Below are 21,826 nucleotides of genomic sequence, written 5' to 3' on the forward strand. Positions count from 1 at the left end.
AAATTTAAACACCCAACAAACTATAAACAGATAAATAAAATTAATACACGAAAATTTTAAATTCCAACTACATATAACATGGATTAAATTAAATTTACAGATACAAAAAATATAAACATTCTAAGAAATTAATACACGAAAATATAAAATGAAACCTTAAATCCTAAACAACTATATTAAATTTACAGATATAAAAAATACAAACATTCTAAGAAATTAATACACGAAAATATAAAAATGAAACATTAAATCCTAAACAACTACATTAAATTTACAGATATAAAAAATAAAAACATTCTAAAGAAATAATACAATTATTTTGAATAGTAGTTTTTCATAATTAGTCGTCTTCTGCTTGAATCGGTCTATGTTACATCAAGACCCACACTTATAAGTTATGGAATAAACACTATTGCACCATAGATAATATGAAATTTAAATGTAAAAAAATTAATGAAATGAAATGTTAAATGAAATATGAATATGAAATAAAATGTAATTTGTAATGAATATGAAATGAAATGATAATTATGAAATGGAATGAAAGTTTAAATGAGAATAAATTATAAATTTAAATGAAAACAAAAACTGAAATGAGAAAAAATTGAAATGAGAGATAAATAAATTTAAATGAAAAAAAATTTAAATGAAATGAAAATGGAAATAAATAAATTTACATGGCCGCACCCAATTTTTTTTTTTAAATATACTGGTGTCCAGTGTTCCAAAAAAAAATCATTTAATGTTTTGTTTACTCAATCAATTGAGCTGATTTTTGAGAATTAATATTTTAATATTATAATTAAATCAATATAATACGTAAAAGTGAATCACTAAATTTATTATTATATAACTCCATTTACCGCTTTGTTTAGTCAATCAATTGAGCTGATTTTTCAGTTAATGGTAACTCATTCCAACCTTTTTCCGCTTCCCGGCGCCCAATGTCTGACGTTAAGGATTCGCCCTCACTATCAACTTCCGTTAATGGTTCAAGAAGATTGTTGGCTCGAAGAAGCTACTTCTGCCCTCATCAACGCTTGGGGTCGACGTTATCTAGAGCTTAACAGTGGGAATATCCGCCAGAAGGATTGGCAAGTGTATAAAAGAGCGGAAGGGGAGAAGCAAAGAATGCAATTTGCTAAAGATATGGAATTGCAGAGGATGAGGATGAAGTGATCTTGGGGCCCCAGTAGTGAGGCCTATTCTTCATCATGAAAACATTTTCTTGATTGATTGAAATGTATATTTTCAATTAGTTGTATGTTGGATTATTAAAACAGAAATATAGTTAATTTTTTAAATGATACTATATTGAGATGACTGAGAGACTCTACCCGCATTGTGCTTCTAACCACCGTACGACTCAAATTGTTGCGTCTTATGTTTCACAAAGAGAAGTTGAAATCATTAAAAAGTGTTTGTAGCTTCATTCGTGCCTGTGATATGGTCGTACAATAGTTAATCTTCAATTATGCTGCTGTGCTTTTCTCCTTCAATGCCATAGCATTGTTGTAATGGTTTACGTATCCATGTAAGTTTTAGCATTATCAGCTTCCTAGCTAACAACCAATTTTAATGTTTGCCTTGCAATATAAAGTTAATTTGATTCATGATGCTTTCAAGCTTGTGTTGAATTAGTTGAATGATTGCAATTATGGTCGTTTTTGGAGTCCATGACTTGAAAAGGCATTTGGATATGCTTTTGTCTCCCATTTCTATTGCATTCTACTAAAATCCTTCAACTTTGCCATCCACGCCACTTGAAATCAACTACAATTGAGCACTTCTATTTCACATATCTTGGAAGCATTAATTTAATTATTAGTATCAACTATTAATTTGTGATCTTGCACCATTGTTTCCAACAAACCCTACTCTTCCATCGATAATATAATAACAAGCTAATTGCAATCTAATCCAGCTTTGCTTTAAACAACTGACAAAAAAGCTTCATGTAGTAAAATGTTTGTTTATATATTATCCTTAATTAATTTATACGTCTAATTCATCAGACGTGATAACTCTATAGAACTTACAAACTATTGAGAACTAACAACCGATACAAATTTAATTAAGCTTTGCTAAGTAAGACAAGGGCATTAATTGATTATAATGTAAGTAGTGCTTCATATTATGCAAGGAAAGGCGCCAGAGACTCAAAAACCAGTGCTTAATGCCTACTTGTATAGTAGTTGTAGTGCTAAATTTAACTTCATACTCGTTGCCTTACCTTAAACCCTTCCCCACCACTCTGCAATGTTTTCTGAATGCTCATCATCCTGCACAAATCAATATTCACAAAATACAGAAACGACTAACGTTAATGGTACTTGCCACACAGAAAATGGAATATAAATCATCAACTCTTCTACCATTAAGTAACTAAACCAAAGAGGGAATAGAAAGAAATATCCACATAATAAACTACAATATTGTTTATTAATTTAATTTAGCGTGCTTCTATACTTAAACTGGTAATTAAGAGGTTGTTAAAACTGGCAACCAAGAGATAAACTTTTTCTTGCTTGGTTAGAATTAAGAGGATGAAGGAAGAGATTGTCTCATCCACCTTTGCCCCACATTTGCATGGATGTAGTTATACCCATAACCATTACACACTGCTTCATGCGGTTTTATCTCACTTGTTTTACTAGTTTTTATTTTATTTTATGTTATAAAATTATATATTTTAAATTTATTCTTGAATATATTTGGGTAGATATAGTCTTTGTTTTATGTAATAATACTAGTATATATATATTTAGCATACGTACTAAAATTATAACAATGATACAAAAAATATGGTAAGTTAAATTAGTATTACAAATCAAAGTGGGGCAGTGAAGCAAGTATTTATTAATGGTCTACTCATGCATCTATTTTTTATTATTATTAAGAAAACCATCCAGAATGGATGGATATAAAATTCATTGAGTGGTTTAGACTTTGCCATCCTGTTGTAGATGTAACTAGAAAAAAGGCAAACTAGTAAATTGATTTTTTTCACACAAATTATTGCTCAACCCTTCTATAAATTATTTTAGTGTTATTGGTGTTAATATAGAGGTTTCTTTGGTAGGAAGGAGGAATGTTGCAAATAAATGAATTGAATGTAACGAGAGAGATAAAAGGAAGATTAGAATAAATCCTATAACAGTAAATGTAGTAGCTGGTTGTGATTAATAAAAAAACTATATGTAACTGGGGATAAAGCTGAGCAAGGAAATAGATTGAGACAACTTTGGAGACTTTTGAAAGTTAGATAATGAAAATGCAAAAAAAAAAAAAAAAAAGAAGAAGAAGAAAAGAAAAAGAAAGAGTCCAAATTGAGTTGTGAGTACTCATATTTATAGGTATGAGGAATGAGAGTTATAAAAACAAGCATTTAGTGGGAGTAATGAGATTAACTTTTTCAGTCACAAAGACATTAATAATTTTTTATTAAAAAAAACCTTAAGTTGTTGGTGATGGTGATGGTAGAGTGGGAGTAATGATTTTTTATTAGGAAAAAACTTAAGCAGAAGAGAGAAATACTTAATATTACATCAAAAGAATAAGAAGAAAGCTTTTAACTATCTTCATAGTTAATTCACCAAGAAACCTAAGAACTTTATCATGTTTTGGGGGTGATTTCCACTATTTCTACTTTGGTGATGGTGGAAATACCCAATGAAACATCTTTCTATAAAACATGTCTTACTATACAAGTTATTCTTAAGAAAGGTTATTATTGAATAATAATTGTTTTTGAATAAGGGCTATTCTAATTTATTCCGATAATGAGTTGTTCTCAACATAATTATTAATTTTTAGGAAAAGTTATTTTAAACAATAATTATTTTGTGGCGATGTTTTGTTCATATAACTTGTTTTGGAAAATGGTTCTTTTTAAGCAATAAAATTGTTCTAAAAAAGTTATTTTGAATATCGGTTGTTCTAAACATAGTTATTTTGAAACATAATTATTCTAAACAATAATGATTTCAAACATTAGTTGTTCACAACAAGAGCTATTCTCAAATGATAGCTACACTATATGGCAGTTATTTTAAATTGGAGTCATGTTCTTAATATAGTTGTTCTTAACATAACTATTCACAAACAATAGTTGCTCTAAACGTGAGTTATTTTTTCAAAAGAAAATTTAAATGAATCAATGTTACTACTTATTTCAAGTTAGCTTTATTATTATTTTTGGGCGCAATTTCTCAAAATACACTCTTATTTATCTTTGAAAAGAGATAAACTGTTAGTAGTCAAAACTAAGTATTTACAATAAGTAAAAATGAAAAATAAGAAAATGTTGTCTCATTTGATATATATATATATATATATATATATATTTATATATAATAAGGAGAACCGAGAAGAAAAAAAAATGGATGGATTTTATATGGATAATGATTTGGTATATTAGTAGTTGAGCTTTCTAATTTTACAAACAAGATTAAAAATGTTTTTAAGTATCTTTAATTGATATTAAAATATACAACATGTATAATAATTTCTAATATCATTTGTAAAATTAAAAAGCTCTCCCAATAGTTTATGGAAATAATATTATTTCGTTAAATATATATAAAATCCATTATTTTTATCTATATAGAAAAATAATTATTTAATTAAAACTGATTGTTGTATTTTCAATTTTATCTTTAAATTTCTCTTACATAAATAGGTGCATTCATTTTTTATATATAAATATGAAAAGTGTTAATAAACCAAATAAAATTATGTATTTATTTTAAAGAAGATATATGTTTACTTAGTAACATAACATAGTATACTACCTATACAAACAAATATAAATTTATAGATCCCAACATAATGAGGTAATAAATGGTAAAATGCCTGAGTTTATTAATTTCCTCCAGTGGCAATGTTGTTGACAATGTTACCTTTCATTTTATATCATTGCGCCAGGAATATATATTAAATGTGTGTGCTCTCCATTTCTTGGTCTTTTTTTCATGCTTGTTTGCAAATATATACTAAACCACATTATATCATTTCATTAGATATATTATGTATCATATGATTTATGACATTTTGACAATGTTGATGCATTAAATATATATTACCATCTAAAAAGAGATTAGTTTTGTTTGTTCCCCATAGCATTAATTCCATGCTTGGCATAGAAAAGCTCACTGCCCCTTCAATATCCAATAACCAATATATGGACAGTAACAGCCATCTTACTTGAACAAATAAAACTAATTATTCAATCACTAAAACATAATTTCTTTTTATAATCTGTAATTTCATGAAATTTCCTTGACACACCCCTCATTTACTACTCCTCTCCAAATTCCAAGATTTACAAATGTATTACTAATTGCCTTATCTATACATTTACCATTATTGTATTGTTTGTATTTGAAGAGATATAATTGAGAAAATATCTACTTACTCTGTCATATTATTTTCTATCACCTATCCTTAAACTTAAATTGCTTTCTAAATTAATTCTCAAACTTTAATTTTTTTTTCTCAACCAAGATATTAATTAAAAAAAAAAAATCACTTAAAAGGAACATCCTAACAATAAAGAGGCTTGCAACACCATACAAATAACGAAGAATAAGAAACAAAACCAAAATCAAACATAAATGCACATCAGAAATTATAGAGCACATCATTACACTCGTAAATCCAAGCCACATTACTCATCAACTATTGCCTCTTACAATCACATAAATTATCCATATTATATCAATTATGTCTTTCTATTATTAAAACTATTACTTTAATTATTAACTGAAACGTTAGATCTTATTAGATATTATTTTATCAATCATGTTTTTCTATTATTTTGAAGTGTTGTAGGAGTTTTGAGGTTTTTTTTTTTTTTTGGTATTTTGAGGGTGTTGTCTCATTTTATTTGGTTTGTGGTTTGTGTGGTAATGCTTTTCCCTTATTACGAAATATTTCTTTATTGGGTCCGTGTTTATGCTATTGGTTTCAAGTCTGATTCTAATAGTTAGTATACTCTTTTGGGGTTTAACAAAATTCTATTTAGTTTAATGTGACATAAATTAAAATAAAATTTTAAATAAAAGTAAAATGTCACCGCGTAATTTTTAAAAACTAAAATTAAAAATCAAGTAAAACCGAAAAAAGATAATACATGGTAAAGATTTTTAAAAGTTTTGAAAACCTCAAAATTAAGATTTTTACAACATTTATTTTTATAATATTCATCTTTTTTAACTTTGTATTTTAAACTATATCACATCGATTTAACATCTCATTTAATGCTTAAATTAACAATTTCAATAATAGAAGAACCTTATTGATATAACCTCAATAATTTAGGAAGTAATTAGAATATTTAAAAGTTTAGAAATAGTTTAAGATGAAAGTTATAGATTGAGATGTTCCGTAGAATTAACTCTATTTTCATTGTTCTCTTTAGCCACATAAGGTGATATAATTGGCTTTCATTTTGATTTCCTCTTGCCCTAAGAAATCTAAAGGAGAATAACCTTTTTCGCCTCTCTTCTTTATATAATTTTTCTTAAACATAATTTAGGTAGGGCTAGTTTATCATCAATGTTGAAAAATACTACGATTTTTTTTAAAATACTTTTGAAAATTTTGATAATATTTATTATTGTAATAAAAAGTACTTTCAAGAAAATAAAATGACAATTTTAAACATTTTGTAAAGTATAAGACTTAATAGAGGAATAAAAAGTAATTTCCTTATAAAGCATTTCTCCAACACCAAAAGCTAAAGTTTATTTATAAGAAAAAGAAATTGGTTTGAAATTATAATTTAGATTGAAAAGTGACCCCTAGACCACCATTGTATTTAAGAGTATAATGTCTGTCATGGTATAGTGTTAGCTACTCCTTACTGATTTGCACCACCATTCTAAGTGGACCAAGAAGCTATCTGAGACATTCCAACCTAACAAACAATTTTTTTAAATAAGCTCCTCAAATGATCCAAAAATCGATGACTACAAATGCATGAAAAATCTCACGAACAAAGGTTCCTCATCATATTTATTCTGCTATTATTCCTAGGGACTCTGGGTTGCTATACATATTGCTTTGCTCTCCAAAGGAAAAAACTTGGCAGTCAAGTTTTTAAATCTGGTCTGGTCTGGTCCGCCTAAGAAAAACTGTTTATTATTAGCCTCCGTACTAATATGAGCTGATAGTAGTGCAGGGAAAAAAGTTGCACTGGTACTACTATTATTATTATTATTCTATCTGATATTCCTTATTGGATTCAGTTGAACCCAGAGTCAGAAGGTAGCTTTTTAGTGTTTAGAGCTTTTGGCTTTAGATGCACGTGTGTACTTACGGTCTCCACTCAACTTGCTTCCGGGCTATAGTCAAGCTACTTGACATTCACGGGCATTTAATTTCCTATTTACACTAATCAACACCAGTTTGATCTGTTTTTTCTTTTCTTTTCATTTTCCTGCATGATCATTTCAAATATTCCCATACCAAAACATAATTAAGATCAAAATCCAACGTGTAATACTATTATATACTTCAACCAAGCATCTCTTAAAACACACAATCTATACGCCATACTGTTCATGCAGAAAGTAGCTTGTTCAAATTTTAAGTCACTGTGAATACATTTATACCAAGAGTTTTCTTCCTTGCCTCTTTAATTAGGACTTAATGCAAATAGAAGGATAAACGTGTTTTACCGTGATAGAATTCATTTTTTCTTACATTGACAACAATATTGATGTCAACTAAACTAATACTTAATTCTTATAATTTATCATAATTGTTTTTACATAGTGGCTAATCAGGTGTTTGGCTTCTATTGTTCTTCTTGTTAATGATATATATAATTAAAGTATCTTTTATGTTCATTTTACGGTTTATAAAGCTTAATTTTTTGAGGGTTCAAACTTGAATTCTCTCATTAAAAATGCAATATACCTTAACCCATAGCTTGATTACATAAAACATGCTTAGTTATAGTATTAGCTACAACTTTATAGTTGATGACGTGATTAGTAAATTAGGTTGATGAAAAGTGCAATCATAAAACACAATCTAATTACACGCCAGGTCAGGTATACAAAATAAAAATGCATGAAATTAAAAGTCTATACGTAACGTAATGGCAATGCCTTGCTACCGCAATCTTTTGATATGTATTCTATCATTAGTTTATAAAGATGCAATCAAAGAGGGGATACGATGACGTACGTATGATTAAATAAATGATTTGAATCTGTTTATATACTATTAGAGAAAATCTAGTACTGTGAATGTAAATTGATTCCACCCCCACCCCCCAAATATTAATATTTAAACTTATTTGGACCATGTGTTCTACGAGAAATCCCCCAAAATTGATATGTATATATAATACCAACATGGACATGCATTTCATGGGGAGCACAAAATCGAACAGAATCAGAAAAAGACCCAAAAACAAGGGGAAAAGTAAAGAAATGGGAAATATTTTTCTACATTAATATTTTTGTGTTTGTGTGTGCATGATATGGCGGGGGAGAGAGAAAGACATAAAGAAAAGAAAGAGAGGGGGTAATCTTTCTCTTTCAATCAACGGCACGTAATAGTAAGAAATGATCGATGGGTAAAATATTTTTGCTAAAATTACTGACCACCATTTCTGCAATATTGCAGGCCGAGCCTAAGAATTAGGGTTTAGGGTTTTAGAAGATCGGAAAGCTAATACGCTAATGTTAATGATTTCTAGTTGACTAATCAGTTGCAGTTATTGGAGCGATCTTACTTTCATAGTCTTGAAATTTTGTTTAAGGTGGATTTTGTATATATATTATTTAAATTACATTTCCTTTGTGCATCTAAGTAGATTTATTAACTGGATTTTGTGGGGGGAAGCAGAAACGTATTTTAAAAGAAAAAACTAATGATATGTTGAACATATATAGTATATGATATGTAACAAAGTCAAAAGAATTACCGTTTATGTGAAGAATCCAAAGAAAGATCCTAGGTAGCTAGCTGAGAAGAAGGCTGCTGATTGGAAGAAGGCATAGGGTCGTCGACGTTGGGTTTAATTTGAGTCTTCTTCTTCTTTTTCTTTCGATATGGAATCCCTCTGGCCTTAGCTTGACAGTCCCTCACTTCACGCAAATAAACCCGAATTGCTCCATTTCCAAAAGGGTTAGTCTCTGGCGACCCACCATGCTCATCATAAGCAGCTCTTAGGCGTCCGATCAGTGCATCAAGACTCCCCCAGGCCTGCCTTAATGGACAAGTACAAGGAGCAGGAGGATCAGGTTGTCCAAAAAACACACAACCATGTACGTGAACCTTAGTCTTCCCAAACTGGTCCAGATATCTTAGGAATTCAAGAACATGGTTGCAGTTACACTGGGAGAGTGCAACCGGGGGCCTCTGGTTCTTCAAATACTGCCCAAAAGTGTTCCAGTCTCGCCGTTTCTGTGATTCGTACCGGCTCAGCGGAGGCGATTGAGGTTGATTGTGGTGGTTGACGGAAGACCGTGAGGAGCCTTCAGCAGAATCTCTGGCAATATCACCTGACATGATTGTGAACTCAACTAATCTTTTTTTCCCAGAGGAATTATTGGGTATTTTTGGCAAGAAAGGATCATTAAAAAAAAAAGAAAAGAAAAAGGTGGAAGAATAGGGATAGTGCAGTGGAGCGAAAGATGAATATCACGTCTTTGGGTCCAACTGAGGAGACATGTTATGGGCCCTCTATAAACCTGCTTTAATTTGTTCCCCATTTTCTTCTTTAATTTCTCTCCTATCTTATTTCTCCCTTTATGTTTTTTTTTCCCCTTCTTTGACGCAAACAATTAACAAATATCTTCTAATCCAGTGTATAAATACCAATGCCAATGCCATCATCTCTACGATCATTACCATCATTTTCATTTGATTTACCTTGGTAATACCATTTTTTTTTCATTTGATTTGATCTCCCACCCAAAAAAATAAAAAGTTGGTGGTGTTTGACTTAGTGCGAAGATTAAATTTGGGAATGGAAAACAAATTACATGGTTTGTTTTTGCAGAAATAAATTATTACCACTATGATATTCTTTTCCTCACCACTAATATAATAATTATGACTGATAATACATAAATAAATATTTTAGTGGTATTGCTGATGTTTCCTTGGTTTATTAACATATCAATTTAGCTGGATTATAATATATATTTATATATATATATATATATATATATATATATATCAGTTGATCATGTCCTTGTCTTCATCTCTACCTCCTAACTACTGCAAAATTTTAGTGGAATAACGAGAGGGCTGCCCTAACCCTTAGAACAATGTGTGGAAGCTTTTAACATCCTCTTTGTCAGTTTTTCCGAGCACATGGTAATAACATGCATGCATGGAACATTGTCAAAATTTTGTTTTCATGCCTACTTAAAAAATATCTCTCAAAACTTATTTTTCGAAATACAGTTTAAATTTAAATGTTGTAATCGAAAAAGACCTCCCTATTTTGATCATCTTGTGATTGATTATGGATTAAATTTTTTTAATTAATTTTATTATAATTCTGTGATATTCTGATTTGACTTGATTTTATTGTTTGAAAATGCACAATTAGTTGAAATTATAGCGTCTATTTAAGTAGTGGGTTTGTTTGAATTTTGCATTTGCTTTTCTTTCCCTTTCGAGAGAAAAAATGTTTTAGCAAAAAGACAATTTTGAAATGGATTCTTCAAAGATTTTCTGCATTTAATTCTTGATTTTAGAGGCCTGTTTGGTTTTCCATTTTGAATTAAATGGGTATTTATGGTCCCCAAAGTCTACTTTTTCAAGCAGCCGCATAGGTTTAACTTAAAAACTCTTTAACGTACATAATCATTTATTTATCATTTTTTTATTTTAAATATTTATAATTTAACTACTCTTGTTAAATAATTCAGTCATTTTGATCATCCTCGTTAAAATTATAAGTAATAAGCTGACATGACAATTTAAAAAATGCGTCTAAAGACCTATTCATAGGTTAGGTTACCCGCCTAAGTTAGAAAGCCCGTACGAAATTTGGAAGGGTTTGGAAAAAATATTAAACCCGAAAAATGGGCTTGAGCAAAAAAATTAAGCTCATTTAAAATATGAGTTATATTCAGACTTGGACATTCAAGGCTAGTGCCTGTCCCGACTCAACCCGTTTTTAAGTTTATAATAGTTTATACTAGTTATTTTTATATATTATGTAATTTATAAAAAATAAAAAATAAACTTATACTAAATATATAATATCGTTCTAATGTGAACATTATAATAATGTTAAGATAATTATATAAAAATTTCAATAAATAAAAAATATTAAGTTAAAACAATATAAATATTTTTAAAAAAATTAAAAGAATAATATTGACATGCTTAAAATGAATTTGGGTTAATCTTTTATAAATATTGACTAGTTTAGACAAAATTTTAGATTCATATTTCGAGTCAAGTAAAGCTTGGACAATCATAAAGTATTATAATATCATGCTTAAGCCTATCTCAAACTCAACTCAACTCATGAACATCTCTAATATAATAATAAATTTGACCCTCAACTTTTACATTTCATATCAATTTAGTCATGATATTAAAAAATTAATCCTCAAAATTTATAAATATTCTGAGTTTAATATTAATTCTAGAAAATTCAAAAAAAATATACACTTCCTCCCACTACCATTCCCGTTCCCCTTCCTCCCTCTCCCTTAATTTAACCATCTTCCAAACTTTAATTAAAGCTAAGAACTTGAAATTGAAGAAATAAAATTAGAATCATGAAAGCAACCAAAAAATAAAGCTAGAAAGGACAGTTCAGAATTCAAATCTTCCTGTATGTAATAATCAATTTTGTAGTCTTAAGTCACCCTGTATATATATAGCACTCCCTTTCCTTTTTGCAGCTAAACCCCTGTTCAAACCACAGTTTTTTTTGTTTGTGAAAATAAAACAATCCAGTTCTCTGAAATGGGTTTACCCAAAAAGTCCCTCTCTTTGCTCTTTGTTTCATTGTTTCTGGTCACAATCTTTGGTGGTGGGAGTGGAGGAGGGACGGAGACGGGGGAGCGCCGATGGGGGAGAGAGAAAGAGAAGCGAGTGGGGAGGAATTTATTTTATTTTATATTAATATAATTACTTTTATTTGATATTAATTTAATATAAAAGTATCATGGAGTGTCTTTTGTAAAAATTTTACTAAATGTACTTACACATTAAAAATATAAAACCATAAATATAAATATATAAAACCATAAATATATATAAAATCTAAATTTTAAAAAGTCCAATAATTGAAAAGAAATTAGTTGAAATTAGTAATATTATATCAAAAAATGTAAAAATTATAAAAATAATTTAAAATAAGGTTTGAAAATAATTTTTATAAAATTCTAAAATGGTATTTAAATTTCAAGTTTTTTTTTGTAATCACTTGAATTTTAAATATATATTTTTAATATTTGTAGCATTTTTAATTTTTATATATTATTTTTAAATTTTAAATTTTATAATAAATTCATTTTTTAATTTATTTAATTTTTTATATTATATATATTTATATTTTTAATCAATATAATATATATAATACTAAAAAAAGACACATGACGTGTTCTAATAGAGCAACGCGTTTGATCAATGTCGGTCAACACCGATCAATAATCAACCAACGTTTATCAATAGCGATCAATAATCGATCAAAATAAAAGTGTTTCTTAAAATATTTATATAATTTAATATTTTTATTTTAAATAAATATAATCATCATGTGACATTTTTCATTAATCAAAATATATCATGTGGCGCTTTTTCATTGGTTAAAATTATTTAAAAAAATTTAACGTCATAATAGAAAATAAATAAAAATAGAGATAACTAATACTTTAAATATTAAATACAAAATAAAAAAATAAAGTGTGTTTTAGAAGCTAAATCGTGAATTGAGGGCGAAATGTTTTGGTGGGGAATTACAACATTAGTAACGAATCAATTGGGCAGTCAAGTGTTTAATTATAAATTTATAAATTGACTCCTGTTCTGTTTTTGGATCCCTTAAAACAGCGTCCCTAAATTTAGGGAGTAATCTCTATCTTGGGAAATTCACAGGAAGCTAATTTATGCAAGTCATTAACACTTTCAATTAATTGTCTTTTTTTTTAACTGAAAACATATAAAATACATTAGAAATAGTATTTCAGTGTGTGAAAAATATAAATTTAGAATAACAAGATACATTTAAAGTTAATTAATAATAACATATAAAATATATATAATATTAAAATTAAAAGATAGATTAAATTATTTATTTATTATGATATTATCATCAATTTTAAGTCGGTGTCTAATTAATTTATGACACTAATTTAATCAAATACATTATTAATATATATACAATCAAGGCATAATAAAATTAAAATGTGTAAAAATATCAAAATAAAATTTTAATTGAGTGATAAATTAAAGGTTTTACTAATGCAATTGACGTGAATTCAAATCCCACCATATTTTTATTTTTATTTTAAATAAAAGACAAAAGACTATGGAATAATATTATTTATTAAAGCAATGAGACCAAATTGAATGTTAATAGCAACTAAATCTAAGATCCTGATTCACAAGCTTCTAATTTCTTATGTTTTGATAAAGAAAACTTGACATTTTTAATTAGTAAAGCAGATTGAAATATAAAAAGTATTGTTTCATTTTTAATTAGTGCTGCATGAATTGTTTCATTTTTAATTTATTTATTATGTGAAGAAAATTGAAATAAAAGTTTCCCATTCGGATCGGGAAAAGTGTTGATAAGAAAACTGAGGGCCGTAAAAAGAAGAAAATATTAAGGATGTGGATCATTTTGTTGCAAATTTGAGAGACATCTTTGGGAGATGGGGTCCTAAACCCTAAATATTAATGTCTCATGTCTCCATCCTCAAATTCAAATATCAACCCATACAGTCTATTTTTTATTTCCTTCTCAATAATTCATCATGATATTTTCTTTTATATAAAAAGCTTAAAAACTTCAGCGAAATGGATCTTTTTGCCTACCCTTAAAAATATTTTTAAAATTCATGATTTATGACTTCCAAACTTTGAAGGAATATAAGAAATAGTTGATGTTTAGTTTTCTGTGGTTTTGAACAAAAAAGGAAAATAGATAGGATGATTTTTGTAAATATCGTAAAACACCCAAAGTTGTAATATATTTATTTATGGCCATTTATGTAAAGGTGTGGTCAGCTGAGATATTGTCCAACCCTTCTTTTTCACGAAAGTGATTTGCAGTATAGCCTATAAAATAGGCAGTACAATGATAAAAGCAGGACCAGCAAAAGAAAAACATATTTTACTGCACCAAGATTTGGAAGAATTTTGGCAACTATTTTCCGTAACAATTCAACTTTTAGAACAGTGACTATGACTGGGTTTCAGGGTGCATCTTAAATTATTGGTGACCTTTGCAAGGTTTAAGGAAAAATACTAGGCCACAGGCAATCAATATTCTCAGATGATGATAACCCACACCCCTTGGCGCTGCATATTTATATTTGTTTGCATCCTACTCATTAATGATAACCATGTCTGTCTTGAACCAACTCCAAACTTGAAAGAAGATGACAATGAAATTGGGAGAAATTTAGGGTTAACATTAATTGTTGCCATAACTTAATTTGTGGACAATAATCAACACCTAGTTGATGAATGGTGAAGATTTTGCTTAATTAATTGCAGTGATATTATTTTGGGTTTGAAGGTGATAATAATTACGCCTACTTTTGTATTATTATGATTCAAGTACTACATGTGGGCAGTGGGGACATATGTTTGAAACAAGGGAAGTCTATAAGGTGACTTTGAAGACAAACAGTTAGCCTCCCGTGAGGAATCCTACTTTCCCTTTCTTCATAATTTCTCTCACCGCTTATTATCAAAGAACAAGTATGAAGTTGAAATCTATTACATATATTTTTGCCAAATCAACAAATATTAGCTTGAAGAGGTTATTCTCCAACTTCATAAGTTTTGGTTTGGTCCAAAAGGTGTACCCTAGAATTAGATGAATGTGGAGGGGATATCAATAAGCCAAGATTCTTTTATAAGTGGCCATCTCCATCTCTACCTATGTATATGCTTCTTTTAAATTTGATGTATATAGACCGCCAATCATTTTAAATGTATAATTACCATTTCTGTTCAGCGCAGGCTGAATTTGTATGAGTTTTGGTGATTGTATTGCAAGCTTGGAAAATTCCCAACTTTTATCATCAATATTTAGTTATTAATGGGTGAATTTATTCATTTTCTCTCAATTTATAACTCTTTTTGTATTTTACGGTTTTATCTTTAAAAATATATTAATCGAAAAAAAAACAAGCTATGTACTATCTATTAACTCTTTTCTTTTAATTCTATATAATATAATTAGTCGTTTTCCTTTTATTAAAATTTTAATAGATTTAATCTTATTTTCTAACTCAAATGCATTTTTTTCTTAAAGCTTTATACCTATAATATAATATTCTTACTTGGTCAGTATGTTGTTGGTCATGTTGTATATCTCTTTGTATATATTTTGAAATAAAATGTTATAGCTACCTTTGTTTTTATTAAGTTTTTTTATTAAGTCTTGACTTGATTGATATAAGCATTATTGTCGAGTGTAGGAGGACATAGATTCGAGTACATGTGAAGCACATTATCCTCCTATTTAAAGGTTGGGGATGAGAAGTTCTAAACATTATATCAAAAAAAGTAAATATAATAATAACTTATAAAGAGTTTATTGTTTAAAAATTATTAATTTTTTATATTATTCCTTAAATCATTTATGTTGGAAAACAAAACAAATATTTTAAAGTGCATGTTTTAATATAATTTGACTCATACCAAAAGTTTTTGAATTGATCTCAAAGTCATTTTAAAGAATTTAAAAATATTTTTAAAGCATTTTATTAGTTAAGTTTTTATGTTTTGCTCCTAGGCTCAAGTATCAATGCTTTAGGAAGTCAGTAGTCACAACTATTTCTAAAGGAGCAAAATATTGATACTTGTTATTAAGGTATTGATGCCTAACCTAATAGTATCATGCTTGCCTTTATGGTATTGATGCCCTATTCTAATAATTATTTTTGTAAAAAATATCTTTCACTATGATGGTTTGTAATTAAACATAAATTTTCACCCTCCAATCATTGGATTTTGTCTCCAATGATTATAAATAGCTCGAAACTCATTTTTGATATAAATATACCTCAATAACATTAAGAAATAAGAAATAAGAAATTAATATTTAATCTTGATTTGAATGGAACAAGAATTAAAGTTTTTATTAAATATTTATTTGGTACAAGTTTAAACTGTATTACCTCATCTTTTACCCTTAATATGGTTTATATATATAAAGAAATCAATACCCAAGCATCAAATGACGTGAAAGTACAAGAAAAGTTTATTTTCTTACATTCCTTCTCTTGTACATGGACTTTGAGTTCTACCTTGCTAAATCTTTCAATAATTTTTTATTCTATTTTTAAGAGAGCTTTCACTTTATAAACACCCAATTTAAAGAGGTTTTATTTTTTTGTCTACACCATTGCACCAATTTGTAATTGGGAGGGTTTCTAGTTCAACCATAAAAACTAGAGTGGTTCAATATTAATTAGTGTTAAATATAAGATAAGTGTTTCTAGTTTAGCCTAAATAAAATATAGCAATTATAAAAGTTACCATTCATGTATCAATTCAAAGATAATTAATTGAGAAAATATTGACAAGTGAGGCTAAGGTAATGCATACAAATAACTGAGGTCGAATAATTATAAATAGTTCAGATTTAATTTTTCTATCCTTTTAACTTATCTCTTTGCAAAAATTGTAATTAGTAATTCAGTGAAGTTTAAAAATACTTTTAATTAATATATGAAATAAATAAAAACACAAAAAATGTTAAAAAAAAATACTCTTTATACTTTTTACTCTTGGCTTCTATTATTTCTTCCTCTCTTCGAGGTAGATTGTTCCAACCTAAGGTTTATTTCTTTCTTCTTTCGTATAGGAATTTTTATGTTCCTACTCTCATAGCTCTTTGAAAGAATCCTTTTTTTTTTTTCCTATTCCCGGTGGGAATAATTTTAACTTGCCAAGGAAGCTTGCAATCAGTAATATACTCCTTTAACTCTCCTTTCTTACAATATTCTTGTCTCCAGGCAATGTGTTGGTACATTTTCATCTTCTTTTTCACCAAACTGATACGAAATCTCACAAATACAGATTTTGAAGCAGTTGTTGAATGGTTTTCCAAATAAAATTAAGAAAAAAGAACAGTTTAAACTGAAATAAGGGTTTGTTTTGTTTAAAGACATTGATTCAAGTAAGTTTGGTATGGAATCAAATGAATAAAATTATATTTGTTTGGGATATTTCTAGTGAAATGATACGGACGAAGTTGAGAGTATGGCTCAAAGGGAGATGAAGAAAAGAAAGTTTTTTGTGAAATGAAATCAAAATTCTTATAGAGAAATTAATATATTTATTAAAAGTTAAATCAACTTAATTTTCTCATTGTATTTGAAATAAAGTAAAATGTAGGAAGATGTAACATTTGAAGTGATTTGGATATTGAAAACATAATATAAAAAATGTTTGAATAAAGGTATAATTTAGATATCAATTAATTAATTTTTAATGGTATTGATAGTGAGTGCTTTCTTTAATTAGTGGGTTTTTTTTTTTGGGTATAAAATAATAGGGATGAAAAATGAAAGTAACACAATTTGCATTTATCTCATAAGATTTTTAATCACCAATTCATATAAAACAAAATAAATAACAATGAATGGTGTATACTAATAATCAATCCATAGATATAACACCGTTGGATTAAGGGTTGATATATAAATTAATAAAAATATTAAATTGTTGTGGGGTAAAGAAACTCAAAAGAAAGGAAATTTATAAATTAATATTATATTAAATATTTACATCCGACACTTCTAACAGGTTCTTCCACTTGCCAAATTCGACAGGCCATCATACCAAACTTTCTAGATTTTTCAAAAATTAATTATATATTAAGTTGGTGTTAGTCTAATAATCCTACGCAACGTCTGCCACCACTGTATATTATTTACTTTATGCCAACCAAAAAACCATCACATTTGTTAACTAATGTCTTTAAATACAAATAAATTAATGAGTCCAGATGTTAATAATATTAACAACAAAATTACTACTACTAATACTCATTAAAGAAAGAAAAAAAAGGAAATATTTAATGAGGCAAAATGGGAGGAAACTAATTTTAATGAGTAAAAAGTATGGTATTTGTAGGATTTACGTTATCTTCCTATTTTTTCACCATATATAAGTCTGTAATAAATCAATTTTAATGGATATTTTCAGTCAAACACAAATTTGATTTTGGAAAAGAGAATGAATTTTATTTATTTATTTTGAATATGACTTAATTTTTTATAAGAATTTTACTTATATTTCTAATTTTAAGTATAAATTTATATAAAATATTTTCTATTTTCTAACTATTGTAATATATACATATACATTAAAAGGTTTATTTCTCGTGTTATTATATTAATAACCCAACGAATCATTAGTGCAATATAAGAAGATCAAAGTAAGTTGTGAAAGTAAACCGAGAAAATTAATAAGTTAAATATAATTGTTTACATTTTCAAATTTGATTTTTCAACATTAAGATAAAGATTGAAAAATAAATTGCTTTAGAAAATTTTAAAAAAATTGTTACCATACATAGAACAAGCAAATTCACCGGTAAATGTTACATGTGGTGATTCAAGAGATAATATTATTATATTGAACTGAACAATCACAAACCCTGAACATATATTATAGAATAGATAATTTTAAATTAATAGAGCGAGGAGATACTTTCATTTGGACTACACTAAACTTTTAAATCTCTCATTTGGTTCTTATAATATTCATTAAGTTTTATGTTTTATAACCAAAAGGCTAAAGTTTGATGTGGAATAGGTCGAATATAAATATTTTTTATTCACCTTAATAGTTTTAAATATTTTAATTAATAAAATTTTATTAAAATATATTTAAAATATTTTATTGAAAGTTTTATAATATAATTTTACAAATTATTATCCATGGTAAAAATAAAAAATACTTATCCAAAAGAAAAATAAATTAAAAATAAGAAGTGGAAGTATATATTGTATCGAAATGGATAATCGTAAGTATGGAAATATTGAAATTTGATTTTGTTATTATTCACTTTCATTATTCATCGTCTTTTATGATTGCTGGACAAAAGATAGGTGCTAAGGAGATAAGTGAAGAAGAAATCGGCAAAGCTTTAATCGACATGTCCACAAAGAAAGCATTAATCATTCAAATTATATTGCTCCTAGCTAGATAACAAACACTAGGTACATCTTCCTGTTGGGGTCTAATATTGTAATTTTTGCTTTGCTCTCCAACAAATTTGTCCAAACCCAATAGCAAAGCCCCCAACCCAATTTAGTAAGAGACTTGACATGATATTAGCATTAATGCTACTTGCACGTATTTCAAATGAAACAAAACCGTGAGGTCTCTCTCAAAACAAGGCAACCCCCGGGGGGGCCTGCCCATCCTACACCCAATCTGCCATGTTTAGTCATTCCAAAAAAACAAACAAAACCAAAAGCCAACTTTCTAGTGAAATATTTGAGACATAAATGCATATTACAAAACTAATTCACGGCTGAAATTTCAACTTCCATCACTTTATAGAATCTTATTTGAATGCATCAGCTTTTAATTTTTCAACCATCCTTTTAATTGCCTTAACTTACAGAGTCATAAAATATTCCAACTTCTTTATTCTTATCTTCTCCCTTTTTTTTTTTTTAAAATAAAAAAAATCTGCTTTACTTATCTAACAGAATGAGCGGCCAATGCACGTGAATGGGTCCATTTCCTTCACCGATTGTCTTTGAGTGCACCGTTTGATGGATCGTGGGATTGATCGTGGACCCTAAGTATATGCAAACCAAAGTATCTGTTGTAATTTTTTAAGACAATTTTAGATTTGCTTTTATATCTCGCAGACTCTCACCAGCAAACCTTAAGCTTGGGTGTCAAAGTAAATGTGGGCACATTAGCTTCTTAGCTTCACTGCGTTTCTATATCCCCACCCAACTTAAGTAGAGGCCTCCAGCATGACTATAATTCACTAATAAAAAGATAATATTATTAAAAATAACAGTCATATATTTTAAAAAATTAATTTTCGTGATTATAAAATGGATATGAAAGATGAATTTAAAATTTAAAAAAAAAAAAAAAACTTACTTGAACAAGAGTACCAAGCTGAGGAACCTGCAAAGTACAAATACTACCTAAGCACCTGATTCTACAATCATTCTATTTTATGTTCAAACTCATGGCTATGACTTCTTGCTTTTGTACTAATGCATCTTCAAACACCTTAATCCTGCTCTTCGTAAGTACTGACAATATAGATTGGACATGCAGCTAACCAGCTTTGTTTGAATCATGGGATGGTAGGGCTTTGGCCCACAAAAAATGCACCCGTTGAGGGCTCAAAACACTCCCTTTCTGATCATACTACCTTTTTGTACTAGGTTCGTTCAATCCAGCAAAACCCGTAATGGCAGTGCCAGTTTGCCATCAACATCGGCGAACACTAGCACTAGCACTAGGTTCCCAAACCCAACCCAAAAGTTAAAAGGGGCGCCTTCACAAACTGGCCTACCTCCATTCGACTCAGGGAATCTCTCAGTTATCGTCAGTAGTTGTCCTGGACTGGTTGGCCTAATTATCTATCTCAAACTGGGCCCAAGTTCTTTTAGCTATATGAAGTCTAAAAAATCTTCACACATCTCAATTACATTACAAGATTTGGAGAAGTGACGTCAGTTGGCACTCCCCAATTTTTAACATGGGAAAAATCAAAATAAAGCATTAATGTGGGACAAAGTTGCAGTACAAATTTATTTATGAAAAAAGATGTGGTTGCATTAAAACTTTCTGCACCTTGGACCGCAGATGAGATAGCTGTACAATTGGCTGCATCTTACACTTCCCAACTTAATTCGCTACCCCTTCCCTCCTCCACTATTGCTTCAATGTTGTAGGCCCAATCCTTTTTTTTTTTTTTTTCTATTTTCTTTTACCTAATGGAAACTGCAGAATATTGGTTCAAAGAAGAGAGATATATATGTTTCTAGATATTAGCTAAGGCGAAAATGACAGATTGGCAGAATTATAAGGTGAAGAAAGTGATCAGATACAAGGCTACATGCTGAGGAGGATGGATCATGTTAGTTCTGCAGGATATGGGCCCCATCATTCTGCTTCCAGATTTTTTTTTCTTATGCACAAAGAGATTTTAAGAATAAATTAATTTTTTATTTGAGATAAAATTAAATTTAAAGGTTAGAAAATTTTAAACATTCTGAAATAATAAAAATTCGAAAAATGTTTAGTTGATGAACCTCATTAGATTTATGGGTCCATTTCTATCCGAAGCTCTTTGAAATATATATGTTCGTTTTTCTATATAAAGAAGGTAGGGCTTGGATGGAATCTGATGATGGACATGGTACGCGCGAGGGTATTTTATTTGGTAGGCAAATGCTTTTAAAGTTTAATAATGGAGAGTCAGAGTCAGCGTCAAACTAAATAGATACCCTGAAAACGAAAACAATTGAAATAAAATAATAATATTATTAGAACATGGTTTTCCAACAACGTACTTGCTCTGCCACGCATTAAGTTGGTAAATTTTAGGAATGTATTTTCACCTCGGCTTAATACTTATTTACCATTACTTCCAAATCCAAAA

At 28.6% G+C, this 21,826-nt stretch overlaps 1 protein-coding gene across 1 annotated transcript; it reads right to left on the minus strand.

The window, feature by feature from the left end:
* Positions 1-1,858: 1,858 nt before the first annotated feature.
* LOC108452428 (protein LIGHT-DEPENDENT SHORT HYPOCOTYLS 10-like) lies at positions 1,859-9,742 on the minus strand. Its single transcript, XM_017750217.2, has 2 exons — positions 8,942-9,742; positions 1,859-2,282 (listed from the first exon to the last, which is right to left on the minus strand). The coding sequence occupies exon 1, from the start codon at positions 9,526-9,528 to the stop codon at positions 8,971-8,973; it is 558 nt and encodes a 185-aa protein (XP_017605706.1). The 5' UTR covers positions 9,529-9,742; the 3' UTR covers positions 1,859-2,282; positions 8,942-8,970.
* Positions 9,743-21,826: the final 12,084 nt, after the last annotated feature.

The sequence above is a fragment of the Gossypium arboreum genome, chromosome 5, assembly GCF_025698485.1.
Source record: "Gossypium arboreum isolate Shixiya-1 chromosome 5, ASM2569848v2, whole genome shotgun sequence".
NCBI lineage: Eukaryota > Viridiplantae > Streptophyta > Magnoliopsida > Malvales > Malvaceae > Gossypium > Gossypium arboreum.